This window comes from Neoarius graeffei, chromosome 13 (assembly GCF_027579695.1).
Source record: "Neoarius graeffei isolate fNeoGra1 chromosome 13, fNeoGra1.pri, whole genome shotgun sequence".
In the NCBI taxonomy this organism is placed as follows: Eukaryota; Metazoa; Chordata; class Actinopteri; order Siluriformes; family Ariidae; genus Neoarius; species Neoarius graeffei.
Genome location: NC_083581.1, coordinates 54,063,887 through 54,076,891, shown reverse-complemented (window position 1 = coordinate 54,076,891; position 13,005 = coordinate 54,063,887). Strand labels below are relative to the sequence as shown.

Sequence of the window (13,005 nt, the reverse complement as noted above, 5' to 3'; positions counted from 1 at the left end):
TACCACTCAAATCGGAATAACAAACTCCTGTATGTTGCAGAAATCCAGGGTAGACTACTAACTCAACAGGAGGAGCTGCAGGGCCTAGGCAAAACCCTGCAGGGAACCATACTAACCGTTAACATGCATTCTACATTAATCAAGAACACAGTACATGCCGTAGACAGGCTAGCAGCAATCATGAGAAGCGAAGTCAAGTACGTCCGAGTAATCCGAGACCTAATGCAGGACCTGATGAGAGAAGTAAGTAGCTCTCTCAGCACCCTGAGTGGACGTAAAATCCCACCATATTTGATACCCCTCAGCATGGTTGACAGCATACTCCGATCTACTACCACGACTAACGTTTACTCATCACAGATTCATCTGGCTTATAGTCTTGGCAGTGCTATCCCCATTTTTGTGAACCCTCAAAACCTAGAAATAGGCTTCATCCTCAATCTCCCCGTTATTGAACGGCAAAACATATACAGAATCAAATCTGTCCTTAATGTAGGTTTCTGGAACAACGACGTACACGTACGTTTGCAGACACCTCCCACCATAGCCTATCACGATGACAACCCCTCTATCTACCTCGTCCCTAACTTAGACATGTGCATCTCTACCAAAGATATCCACTGGGTCTGCCCCAGCAATCCCTTTATCCGAGACACCACAGACCGTCTCTGTGGATTGACAAAAGTCCCCGAGCAGAAGTGTGCAGGCAAATTGTCTATTAAAGATGAAGGAATAGGAACTAGAGTAGAAAGAGCTGGTAATCGGTGGCTAATCAACACTCCCCAAACTGAGATTCTGGTATCATATGATCAACATAACACTGCCACTAGAATGAAGATCCCTAACGAAACCTCTCTCCTAAGTGTCCCACTAGGAGCCACTGTTCACGTGGGTGACATCACCCTCCATCACCTTAGCGCTGACCAGTATGAGACCGAGATAGAAATGCCCGATGCCTTCCCAGGTCACGAACTTGAGATAAACTCCACCCTCCAAGCACAACTACTGCTGGAAGGGACCAAAACCGTGCAATTCGATCTTAAGCCCACTGGCATCGCTACCACTTTCTTGAATAACCGCGCAAACCCTTCGTCCGATCAAGGATCTTTAATAAGCCGAATTGCGCTGGGATTTCTAGCTAGCGGTTGGGTTATCACAGTCTTCATAGCCATCACTCTACACAGGTACATACTGACACTACACCGCAAACTGGACAAAACGATCTACGCACCTGAGAAATTAGATCGTGGCATTGTCCGATTCTCCATCAGGCCTAAGGCCTCCACTAACTTTCTTGAAGAGTAGGCTTGCTAACACGCTAACTAACCCCTCTTTTCCATTTTCCTTTATGGAGTTTTGACTATTTTTGTTTGCTGTGTGAAATATTGTATGTAGAAGGTAGTTAAGTAGCCATAGTGTAATTGTTTTCATGTCCAAGTGCCTATGCTTTCATGCCCAAGTGCCTATGCATCTTATGGACTGTATGAAATGAATTGAACTGTTGAACTGTGTCTGAAAGACTTTTCACAGAAAGGACCCTTGGAACTACCTCATTGTGGAACTACCTCATTGTGGAACTACCTCATTGTGGATTACTAGGGACCGTGGGTCGCAGACTAAACACCATGTGCCCATAGGGTATCACTCCTTTCAGCGCCTATGGCCAAGGGGGGAATGTTGGTAACTCGCCAGCGCCCCCTATAACGATCCCACAATTTCCTTGCGCGCTCCACCCGGATGTGACGTGAAGTGGAACTGCTTTAACTGTATCGAGAGCGCCTCGATTCGCTCTCTCATGTTCTGACTACTGGAGTGGTCGGACGGACTGTAGGCACGCTCGCCTACAGTGTTGAGACTAACCGCTATTGTCTGAGAACAGCCTGTTCAAATTAGTTTCGGCCGAACTTTTGAACGACCCGCTAAGTTTCAGCGATATAGTGGTTTCGATTCTAAACCTTTGCAAAGTTTAACTACAGTTAAGTAGTTTTCACACGCTAAGAGGCATTTGCGGACAGCTTCGCTCCTCTCAGCCTTTTTCTCGTCGACGCATCACCGGAGGTTTCTCCTGAAGCACCGTGGGCCAGCTAGGCCTTCATCTCCCTGCTTCGTTAGCCGCGGTTGGACGCAACGCGCCGCTAACCTCCTCTCCTCGGACTGCGACCCTCAGCGCGGACATCGGAGAAAGAACTTCCATCGCATTGAGTAGGCACTTGGGCAAATTTTTAATTTGTAGCTTATTCAGATGGTTGTTAGGGTCATGTTTAAGCTTTGAGCTATTTAGCATACCCGCTCAGACACGGAAGGTGTTTGTTTGTTTTTATTGTTTGTTTGTTTGTTTGTTTTTATTGTTTGTTTGTTTGTTTTTATTGTTTGTTTTGGTTCTGTTTTTTTTTTTCTTTGAACTTGTTAGACAGGGTATCTTGCATGATATCTTTCCTTAACTCCATTGCTAGCTTCCCTATCTGATTAGCAGCGCAGCGACAAGTTTGTTATTTTAAGCTCCGAGGCTAGACCGCTACAAGGCCTAGTTCTCTCCATCCAACACATATACACACTCTCTCACACTCTTTCTCTCTCTCTCTCTCTCTCGCGTTGAGTTCTTTGCCTAGATAGTCTGTTGGAAATTGTTGTTAAGTGCAGTGTTTGGATCCAGCTGTAGCGTGGTCAGATTCTCCTTAGCAACTTATTGCTAGCTACCTCAGGGTGATACGCTAGCTGGTAGGCTTGTGTTCTCGACTAGGCCTGCAGGCGCCATTTTTCCGACGCCATTTTGATACCTTCCTCATTGAGTTACCTGTGATACGACACCTAGGCACTGACCGCCATTTTGTTTAAGCATTGCCAGAGTGGCTAGCATTAGCATCTGCCCACAGATACCTACACAAAGCACACATTAGCCACAGAGCTAATCCTTTGTTCTATTTAGCTAACATTCCTTTGTTTTAGCTAACATTCCTTTGTTTTAGCTAACGACAAGCTAGGTCACACACACACACGCATCGGCTTGCCCTAGCCTCACACACACGCACACACAAGGGATTCTTTTCTTTTTTTTTCCTTCTATCTCTTTCTCTCTCTCTTTCCCTCAAATTTATAGTCCAGGTGTAATTGTTCCATTGTTTTGTCTTGTTATTACCTTTGCTGACATTGAATGTATTTTGAGTTTATTATTATTAGTGAGTAGTAGACAAATAAAAGCTAATAAAATTGAATTGCATTTTACTTGTTCCTGTTGTTTATTCACAAGGTCAACTATTTAGAACTCCTTTTTCCTTCAGAATTTAGCTTTTGTACACAACTGGGTTTCCCCTCTAATACAGAGCTACCATTAATCTTGAATGTAACCATTCATGGTGAGTATTAAGATTAATAATTTAAGATTTTATGAGACTGATCTTTATTTATAAATTGATTAATTTAATTATCAATTATTACATAATTTATAATTTAATTAATCCCAATTCAACCTACAGAAGTGAATTGGTTGGACCAGCTCTTATTTATGGGTTTCATACAAAAGGGGGTGAATTCCAATGCACACTCCAGATGTCTGTTTTTTTCATTTTAATTATTGTTTGTGTCACAATAAAACAACAATTTGCACCTTTAAAGTGGTCAGCATGTTGTGTAAATCAAATGGTGCTAACCCCCCCCCCAAATCCATTTTAATTCCAGCTTGTAATACAACAAAACAGGACAAACACCAAGGGTGATTGTGGCAGCAGGGGCGTGGCCAACCATTGTTTTGTGAATGGAGGGCGGGGTCATGGAAGGTGAGTGGCCAAGTCATTACACCTGTTGTCAATTAATGTGTGTGTGTGTGTGTTTGTTTGTTGCAGTGATGGCGGAGCATAAAAGGAGGGGTAGCAGAGAAGAGGTCTCTCCTGACCAGAACCCATGTGTGTGTTCGTGTGTGGCTGTCTGTGAGCAGCGAGTGAGTGAAGCTGAAAAGCAGCAAAGTCACAGAAAATAAATTGTGTGAGAACTTCAGCTCCCACCTGCCATGCTTCTGTACTCCACCCACATCATGGACATATTACAGGGATGAATACTTGTGCAAGAAACTGTATGCCAGAAAAAGCCTTTTCTGTTAGTTAACCACATGCGTGCTTGAAGTTTGCAAAATGCTTCTTTTCTTCCTTTTTTACTTAAAGTCAACCTGAAATCAAAAGTGGCCTTTTTGTTTCCTTATTTATGGAACTGGTCATATTGCACAACATTGAGAAAATTGTTCTGAATCAGTCAAAGTTCATGTTTTTTTCCCCTAACCTTTCATCAAAATACAATTGTTTTCCCGACCTTTTTAATGTCTTCTACAGTCACCACAGAGAAAGCAATATTGCCAGTAGTAGTAGTAGGCATCCGTCTATTTTGTGAGATAATGAGTTGCACATTAGTAGCAGTCAGTCCTGTTGAGAGCAGTGTCTGGAGTGACTCAGCAGTCCAATCCTTGCATGACAATGTTTCCTGCACAGGTTGCGGGTGAACTGGGAATGCGGATTGGGGACCTGGGTTTCTTGTCTTTGCTGTCTCTGCTTCCTGTGTTGTCTTCTTTCCTCTGACTGTTGCTTGAGCTTTTCCTCACCTGTTTTGATGCCTTCATATATAGCATGGTACCAACCTCTGTGGTCACCAGCAAGTAGTTCCCATCTATCTTGGTCAATTCCAGTGAGTTTCATATCGTGCTTGCAGACATCTTTAAAGCACAGTGCTTGACCGCCTACAGGGCAAAAACCAGTGGCCAGCACTTCGTATAAGATGGCCTTAGGAATTCGACTGTCTTGCATATGGTATATGTGCCCACAGAGAAAGCAATATTGCCAATATTATACCAATATTATGAGATTTGAATGTACCTAATGTTCGCACCAGAATCCACTGAATGCCCAGTCCAAATGACCTCTGACTGTCAGGAATACACCTAAAAAGGAATGAGAGAACTTCAAGTCATAATTGTATTCAAGTGTGCATGACTGTACTAAAATAGTAACTGTCTCTGTGCCTGTGGGCTTTACCTCAGTGTAGCTAGGAGAGCAGGAATACTGCACAGAAAGGTGAAGAAGATGATGATGAAGAATAATATGAGGAAGGCTGGCATGTGATTACAGGAGGAGCTACACTTTCCTGCTATGGCCAGGCCTTCCTCACCTCTTGATAAATTACCCATAATGCAGCTACAGTCTGTGAACATCTAAAATACACACACACATACATAATGCATGAATTTTTGGCAGTGCTCTGGAAGAGCTACAGTTAACATGAAAAAAAAATCCAAACAATTGCTTTATATACTTCATTCACTGAAGTATATAAAGAAATATTTAAATAAGTATATTTAACAGTCATTCACTGAAGGAGAAGTGAATATCAGTGAATAATAACCGAGATGAAGTAGAGGTTATTTATTCATTGATATTCATTGATCCTGATGTGGATAATTGTTTTAGTATAAATACATACTGTAGATGATTATTTAAAAAAAATCATATTAAAAAATAATTTCAAACATCAAAAGCAGCATGCAAATATAATGCGCACAGACTTGTATCACTTATCTATACCGACTCACATAAAATACAGCCACAATTCCATAAATTTGGGATACTGTGTAAGACATAAATAAAAAAAACAGAGTATGATGATTTGAAAATCTTGGAAACCCTATATTTCATTGAAAATAGTACAAAGACAGCATTTTAAATGTTGAAACTGAGAAATTTGATTGTTTTTTTTTAAATGTCTTTGTACTATTTTCAATGAAATATAGCATTTCCAAGATTTGCAAATCTTCATATTCTGTTTTAATTTACGTTTTACACAGTGTCCCAAATTTATGGAATTGGAGTTGTACTTTATTTTCATCTCATCTCATCTCATCTCATTATCTCTAGCCGCTTTATCCTTCTACAGGGTCGCAGGCAAGCTGGAGCCTATCCCAGCTGACTACGGGCGGAAGGCGGGGTACACCCTGGACAAGTCGCCAGGTCATCACAGGACTGACACATAGACACAGACAACCATTCACACTCACATTCACACCTATGGTCAATTTAGAGTCACCAGTTAACCCAACCTGCACGTCCCCAGACTGCGGGGGAAACCCACGCGGACACGGGGAGAACACGCAAACCCCGCACAGAAAGGCCCCCGCCGGCCACGGGGCCCGAACCCAGGACCCCCCCGCCGCAAGGCGACAGCGCCAACCACCACGCCACCCTACTTTATTTTGAAACAGAAAAAAATAAATCTCAAGTCAGCCTTAACTTTGAATAGTTTTAGACCAAACTTCGTAGCTTCTTTAGTGCTTTTATGAACAGCATTTTCTTTCATAATTTGTAATTCTTCCTCACGTATGGTGACTGTGGCAGCGGGGGCGTGGTCAAGCGTCGGTCAGTGAATGGAGGGCGGAGTCAGGGAAGGTAAGTGGCAGAATCACTGCACCTGAGGGGAATTAACCTGTGTTTGTGTGTCTTCCCCAGTGACCACGCCCTATAAGAGGAGAGGGAGAGCAGAGGGAGGGAGCTCTCCCCAGCCTGAACACTGGTGTGCATGCATGTGGCTAGGAGAGTGAATGGTTGCAAAGCTGAAAAGCGAAATAAAAGAGTTAGTGAGAACTCAGTTCTGGCCTGCCGTGCATCTGTGCTCCGTCCCGGGTTTCGGCACCACTGTGGAAATGGTTTAAGGTGGGTGGAGCATAGAAGCACAGCAGGCCAGAACTGAGTTCTCACTAACTCTTATTTCACTTTTCAGATTTGCAACCATTCACTCTCCCAGCCACACACATGCACACCAGTGTTCAGGTTGGGGAGAGCTCCCTCCCTCTGCTCTCCCTCTCCTCTTATAGGGCGTGGTCACTGGGGAAGACACACAAACACAGGTTAATTCCCCTCAGGTGCAGTGATTCTGCCACTTACCTTCCCTGACACTGCCCTCCATTCACAGACTGACACTTGACCACGCCCCCGCTGCCACAGTGACAAAGCAATTGGCCACCATTTTGTCAAGTCACTCAAGGTGATCATCGAGAAATAGTCCGAATTTTTCAACCAATCATTTTCTATAATTGTGATTTTCTATAATCACCTGCGTATTTATACTAAAATTTAAATACAACTTATTTTCATAATACAGTATTGTATGGAATTAGTCAGTCCAGTTTAACAAATGGTGGTATGGATTGTATGCAGTACCTGTCTTCCTGTGGTGTGCCTGTGTGTGTTGTTGACAGCACTGCAGCCAGCATGGCAGGCAGAGTAGTACATCACACCATCAGCTCCACACACTGGGTTGTACAGCGCCTCCACACAGTGACAGTCTGCATTACAGCCTCCAGTCAAATTCTTACCTACTCCAAAACTAAGACAGAGTGTGAGAGAGAGGATGGGGAAGAGAAGATATTCAGCTCAAATATTGTGTGCTTGTGTGAACACTATTTAGTATTATGAAAACAGAGTGCGAGGGCAACCAAACTGAGCATGTAGAACAGTGTTATATGAGCATATTAAGTGTTGTGATTAGCAATCATTCAAAGAGTTTTCCAAGGCGACACTCTGCTCATGAGTCAAGTTGAATTTTGAGTCTTTTGTACCATGTTCCCATGACTTTGCCTGATCTGTCTCAACCAATCCAATTTCTTCTGAAAAAGACGTTGATCTCATTCAAAGTAAAATGGCAGAAATTAAAGAGATCGCAAAAAAACTCATCTCATTATCTCTAGCCGCTTTATCCTGTTCTACAGGGTCGCAGGCAAGCTGGAGTCTATCCCAGCTGACTACGGGCAAAAGGCGGGGTACACCCTGGACAAGTCGCCAGGTCATCACAGGGCTGACACATAGACACAGACAACCATTCACACTCACATTCACACCTACGGTCAATTTAGAGTCACCAGTTAACCTAACCTGCATGTCTTTGGACTGTGGGGGAAACCAGAGCACCCGGAGGAAACCCACGCGGACACGGGGAGAACATGCAAACTCTGCACAGAAAGGCCCTCGCCGCCCACGGGGCTCGAACCCGGACCTTCTTGCTGTGAGGCGACAGCGCTAACCACTACACCACCGTGCCGCCCCGAGATTGCAAAAAAGCTTCAATTTAAATTGTGCTACAGCCAAACTAATGTACATAGCTAATGTATGTAGAATAACTTGATACAGCTTGTGTTATTAGATTGTCAACATGAACCAGCAGGTCACCATTTGTGTGTGTGTGTGTGTGTGTGTGTGTGTGTGTGTGTGTGTTTTCAGTTTCCCTGAGAAAAGTAAATTGGTGAATGTAAATGTCCCCTGTAGAACTTCTCAGCAGACACTGTTGACAGGAGGAAGTGAATTAACCACAGAGGTCCTAGAAATCCACATATCTTTACAATGTGAGGAAAAAAAATACAAATTTCTTTATCTTTTCATTAGAATACAATAACTGTACACTAATTTTGAGTTTGACAAATACATTAACCAGATTCAGTTCTGCCATTCTGGGAATTTTACTTCAAATGAACTCAAAGTCTTTTTCCAAAAAGAAATGGGACTGATTGAGAAAATCTCTTATTCCTGCCTCCAAAGTCTCAAAATTTAGCATCACTCACAAGCGGTGTGTAGCCTTGTATGAGCAAATAAGAGTGTATCAAGCACACATGCCATTGCTGAGTGCAGACAGTGGTGCTTGAAAGTTTGTGAACCCTTTAGAATTTTCTATATTTCTGTATAGGCCAATTCTTTTATTTTGGTATACACTGAAGACACGTTTTTGAGATCAAAAGATGAATATCAGACACTTCCTGATATTTACAATGATGCTTGAAAGTTTGTGAATCTGATAATTTTCCTCAATAAATAAATGACTAAGTATAATATTTTTTTCTCATTTGGTTAACTGGGTTCTCTTTATCTACTTTTAGGACTTGTGTGAAAATCTGATGATGTTTTAGGTCATATTTATGCAGAAATATAGAAAATTCTAAAGAGCACAAACTTTCAAGCACCACTGTACAGAGGCCTGGATACTGTCCTGTGGACAGCCTACAAACTAACAAACAAAGGCTCTGTCCATCTCCTATCCTCTTTCCCCACATGTTAAGTATTCATGCCTGGTAGCCAATGTTAATAAAAGTAACATAAATAGATCACCAAAGTGATTTAATATATACTAACCTATATTTCAAGAGCAATATTTAGCATTTTTATTAGCATATGGCTACATGCTACAGCGCTACATGCTGCTATATTTATTAATTACCATGACCTCTGATTTTCAAAATAATGTCTCTTGGGCAAATTTTTCAAATGTGTAAAAAAAAAAAGCTATTTTAATTCCATATTATTTATGTATTTATTTGTTTGTGCCAACCATTTATGTATGCTAATTAATATTAATGTCCCAGTCTTTATATCTGATACAAATGTTACTCATGCTAGGGAAACACTATCAAAACTATTTAGTCATTTTTATATTGTGATTATAATGACAAAATAAAATATATTTTGACATACACTGTTAAGGTTTATTAGAAAGTAGAGCATTTGATCATAACTACCTGTACACAGATATTTTTGTTAGGCAATAACCTACTGTATATTGAATACAGTGTGCAACATATTACATAATGCTATACACAACTAATGTATATATTGTATACATTTTATTTGTTAGGTATCTACACTACCGTTCAAAAGTTTGGGGTCACCCAGACAATTTTGTGTTTTCCATGAAAAGTCACACTTTTATTTACCACCATAAGTTGTAAAATGAATAGAAAATATAGTCAAGACATTTTTCTGGCCATTTTGAGCATTATAATCGACCCCACAAATGTGATGCTCCAGAAACTCAATCTGCTCAAAGGAAGGTCAGTTTTATAGCTTCTCTAAAGAGCTAAACTGTTTTCAGCTGTACTAACATGATTGTACAAGGGTTTTCTAATCATCCATTAGCCTTCTGAGGCAATGAGCAAACACATTGTACCATTAGAACACTGGAGTGATAGTTGCTGGAAATGGGCCTCTATTGAGGTATTTCACTCACGTGACCAAGTCATGTGACGCTGCCATTTTGGACGGCACGGCTCGAATCAGTTTGAATGCGAGGAAGGCGACAAACGAAAAACATAAAAGAAAAAGGAGCGAGATGCAGAAAACACCTTCACTATCCAGCGACGTAGGGCATTTACAGGGCGAGCAGAGGGAGAGGTATTTGCAAAAATTGAGGTTAGCAGGCTTAGAGAACGACGTTTACCTGCTTCCACCAGGATTGTTCACTGACGTACGGAAGTACACGAAGCCCTCGTCTTTACCTGACTTCGGCCCACAGGATCTGTATACCTACGTCGTTAAAAACCCATCGCCATACACAGGTATTGATCTGAAAGCGTATAAGAGTTTGGATGCCTACAAATATTTTGTGTCAGGCTGGGTAACATGCCTACATCAGCGGGTCGTCCCTGGAGCCGGTGGTCTTCATCTGATTACAGCTAAGGTTTGTTCACATTTTCATTTACTTTCGGGCCTCAGGATAAACAAAATGTTATTAAATGTCATTGAAATAACTTCTTAGTCTGTTGAGACATGGCCCGTTATAAATTTGCTGTTACCAGGCAATGACCAAGAACTGTATTATTAGGGTCGGTGTAGTTGTAGCAGTGTATTAGCAACTAGCTGTTAGCACTAGCTAATGTCAACAACATAGTAGCTGGTATGTTACTGTAGCAATGTTTACGTTCAGTCATTTGGATGACTGTTAAAACCTTTCAGTCTCAAGTTTTTCCTTTACTGGATTTACTAGTTTACTGAGCCATCGCGCGCTCTCCGGCCGAGCCCGGAGCCATCGCGCGCTCTCCGGCCGAGCCCGGAGCCATCGCGCGCTCTCCGGCCGAGCCCGGAGCCATCGCGCGCTCTCCGGCCGAGCCCGGAGCCATCGCGCGCTCTCCGGCCGAGCCCGGAGCCATCGCGCGCTCTCCGGCCGAGCCCGGAGCCATCGCGCGCTCTCCGGCCGAGCCCGGAGCCATCGCGCGCTCTCCGGCCGAGCCCGGAGCCATCGCGCGCTAGCTCAGTAAACTAGTAAATCCAGTAAAGGAAAAACTTGAGACTGAAAGGTTTTAACAGTCATCCAAATGACTGAACGTAAATATTGCTACAGTAACATACCAGCTACTATGTTGTTGACATTAGCTAGCTTGCCGTCCAAAATGGTGGACACCGGGGCGTCACGTGACCCTGTGACGTCAGGTGAAATACCTCAATAGCCTGGGCCCGCCCATCCTAAGTGTGACGCAACACGAGGGCCTGTTGCGAGCTTAGTCTGGCAAGGCAAGCTATCTCCAGCTCTTCCAAGCTCCCGAAAAATCGGGAGCCAATCAACTTTGAGCATCTCCAACGGCCCTGGGTAGAGGCGTGTTCAAGGCAGTGACGTAGTAGAACTGCGACCGGAAGCCATAGATTGTTTACAGAATCTATGCCCGAAGCGCTTCATTCACTAGAAACATTACGAACATGGAGCAGCGGCAAGCCTTTGACACAGCGGTAGATACTGTATTGAAAGCATTCAACGGGAAGTTCTCATTGAAAACGGAGCAAAGAGCAGCCCTGGAGGTATTTATCTTCTTCCTGTTACTCAAGCAGTTTCCGTCGCGTCACATACGTCAGAGGAAAGAGTGATGTGATTGGTTTAAGCTTCGTCACAGCCTTTTCTGGCTTCGACCAGTAGCAAACTGAGGCATTTCAGGGAGGCGGGTCAACCACGCGCTTTGGGAAACGGTTGGGCTTAATATCTTTGCCAGACCAATGCTCGCAGAGCTTTGAAGTCGCGTTAGCCAGACTAGGGCCTCTATACACCTATGTAGATATTGCACCAAAAACCAGACATTTGCAGCTAGAATAGTCATTTACCACATTAGCAATGCATAGAGTGTATTTCTGATTAGTTTAAAGTGATCTTCATTGAAAAGAATAGTGCTTTTCTTTCAAAAAAGGAAATTTCAAAGTGACTTTTGAATGGTAGTGTATATTCTCTGATCACTTAAAAATGTTCAAGAATACTGGGTGGTGAGGTGTGTCTGACAAACAAACAAACAAACAAAAAAGCCTGAATGGTAGTACATATTAGGCTGTACTACCTCACATGTCCTGTAGAGGGAGTTGCACCTGCCCCTAGAGCAGGGGTGCCCAATTTCTTCCCCATGGTGGGCCGAAAGTGAATATTGTTGGTGGGCCACGGGCCAAACACAAACGTGTAACATGTACTACCACCTTAAATCTAATTAAAATCTCATTGTATACAAGATGTGAAAAAGCAAATGTACATGTATGTATACAGTATCTCACAGATGTGAGTACACCCTTCACATTTCTGAAGACATTTAATTATGTCTTTTCACGGAACAAGAGTCGGATATGTCGGTACTCTCATCACACGCAATGGAAAAAGCAGTGAATCCACTTGCCTTGGCAGTAATTTGTTCACGGATGTCATTTGCCATGTCCTCAAGTCGCCGGGTAACGGTGTTTCTTGACAAGCTTATCTGTGAGAATGCCCGTGTCTGACTGGGGCAAACACACTGTGCAGCCACAGTAAGGCACCTTTTCATGAATTCGCCACAAGAAAACGAACGTCCCTCTTTTACCAGTTCTTCAGTGATGAGGTAGCTTGCTCTTGTAGCAGTTTCCTGAGCCGATGACGGCTGTAGCAGAGTGCATTGTTGTGTTTTAAGCTGCGCTAGTAACTGGTTAGCTTTTCCCGTCCTCTCAACGCCTTGGAATTTAGTGAACTCTTGGTGTTTTGTTTCATAATGTCGGCGAATGTTGTATTCTTTCAGTACTGATACCTTCTGCCTACAAATTAGGCACACAGCCTGAGAATTGATTTCCGAAAAAAAATACCGAGTTTCCCACGAACTTTTAAACTTTCTTTTGTCAGTATGCCACTGTCTAGCCCTCACCATTCGCTCCATATCTGCTCTTCATTGTCACCCCCCAATGCCAAACCTCTTCTAACAGAAACTCAACAGCGCCACTT

At 42.9% G+C, this 13,005-nt stretch overlaps 1 protein-coding gene across 1 annotated transcript in view; it reads right to left on the bottom strand.

The window, feature by feature from the left end:
- The window catches only part of LOC132896173 (solute carrier organic anion transporter family member 4A1-like), an 83,585-nt gene that overhangs the window by 45,080 nt on the left and 25,500 nt on the right, over positions 1–13,005 (bottom strand). The window contains exons 8-10 of the mRNA XM_060936888.1: positions 7,191–7,356; positions 5,016–5,191; positions 4,857–4,921 (exon numbers count right to left, since the gene is read on the bottom strand). Coding sequence (XP_060792871.1) covers positions 4,857–4,921; positions 5,016–5,191; positions 7,191–7,356 — 407 coding nt within the window. The remainder of the gene's footprint in view (positions 1–4,856; positions 4,922–5,015; positions 5,192–7,190; positions 7,357–13,005) is intronic.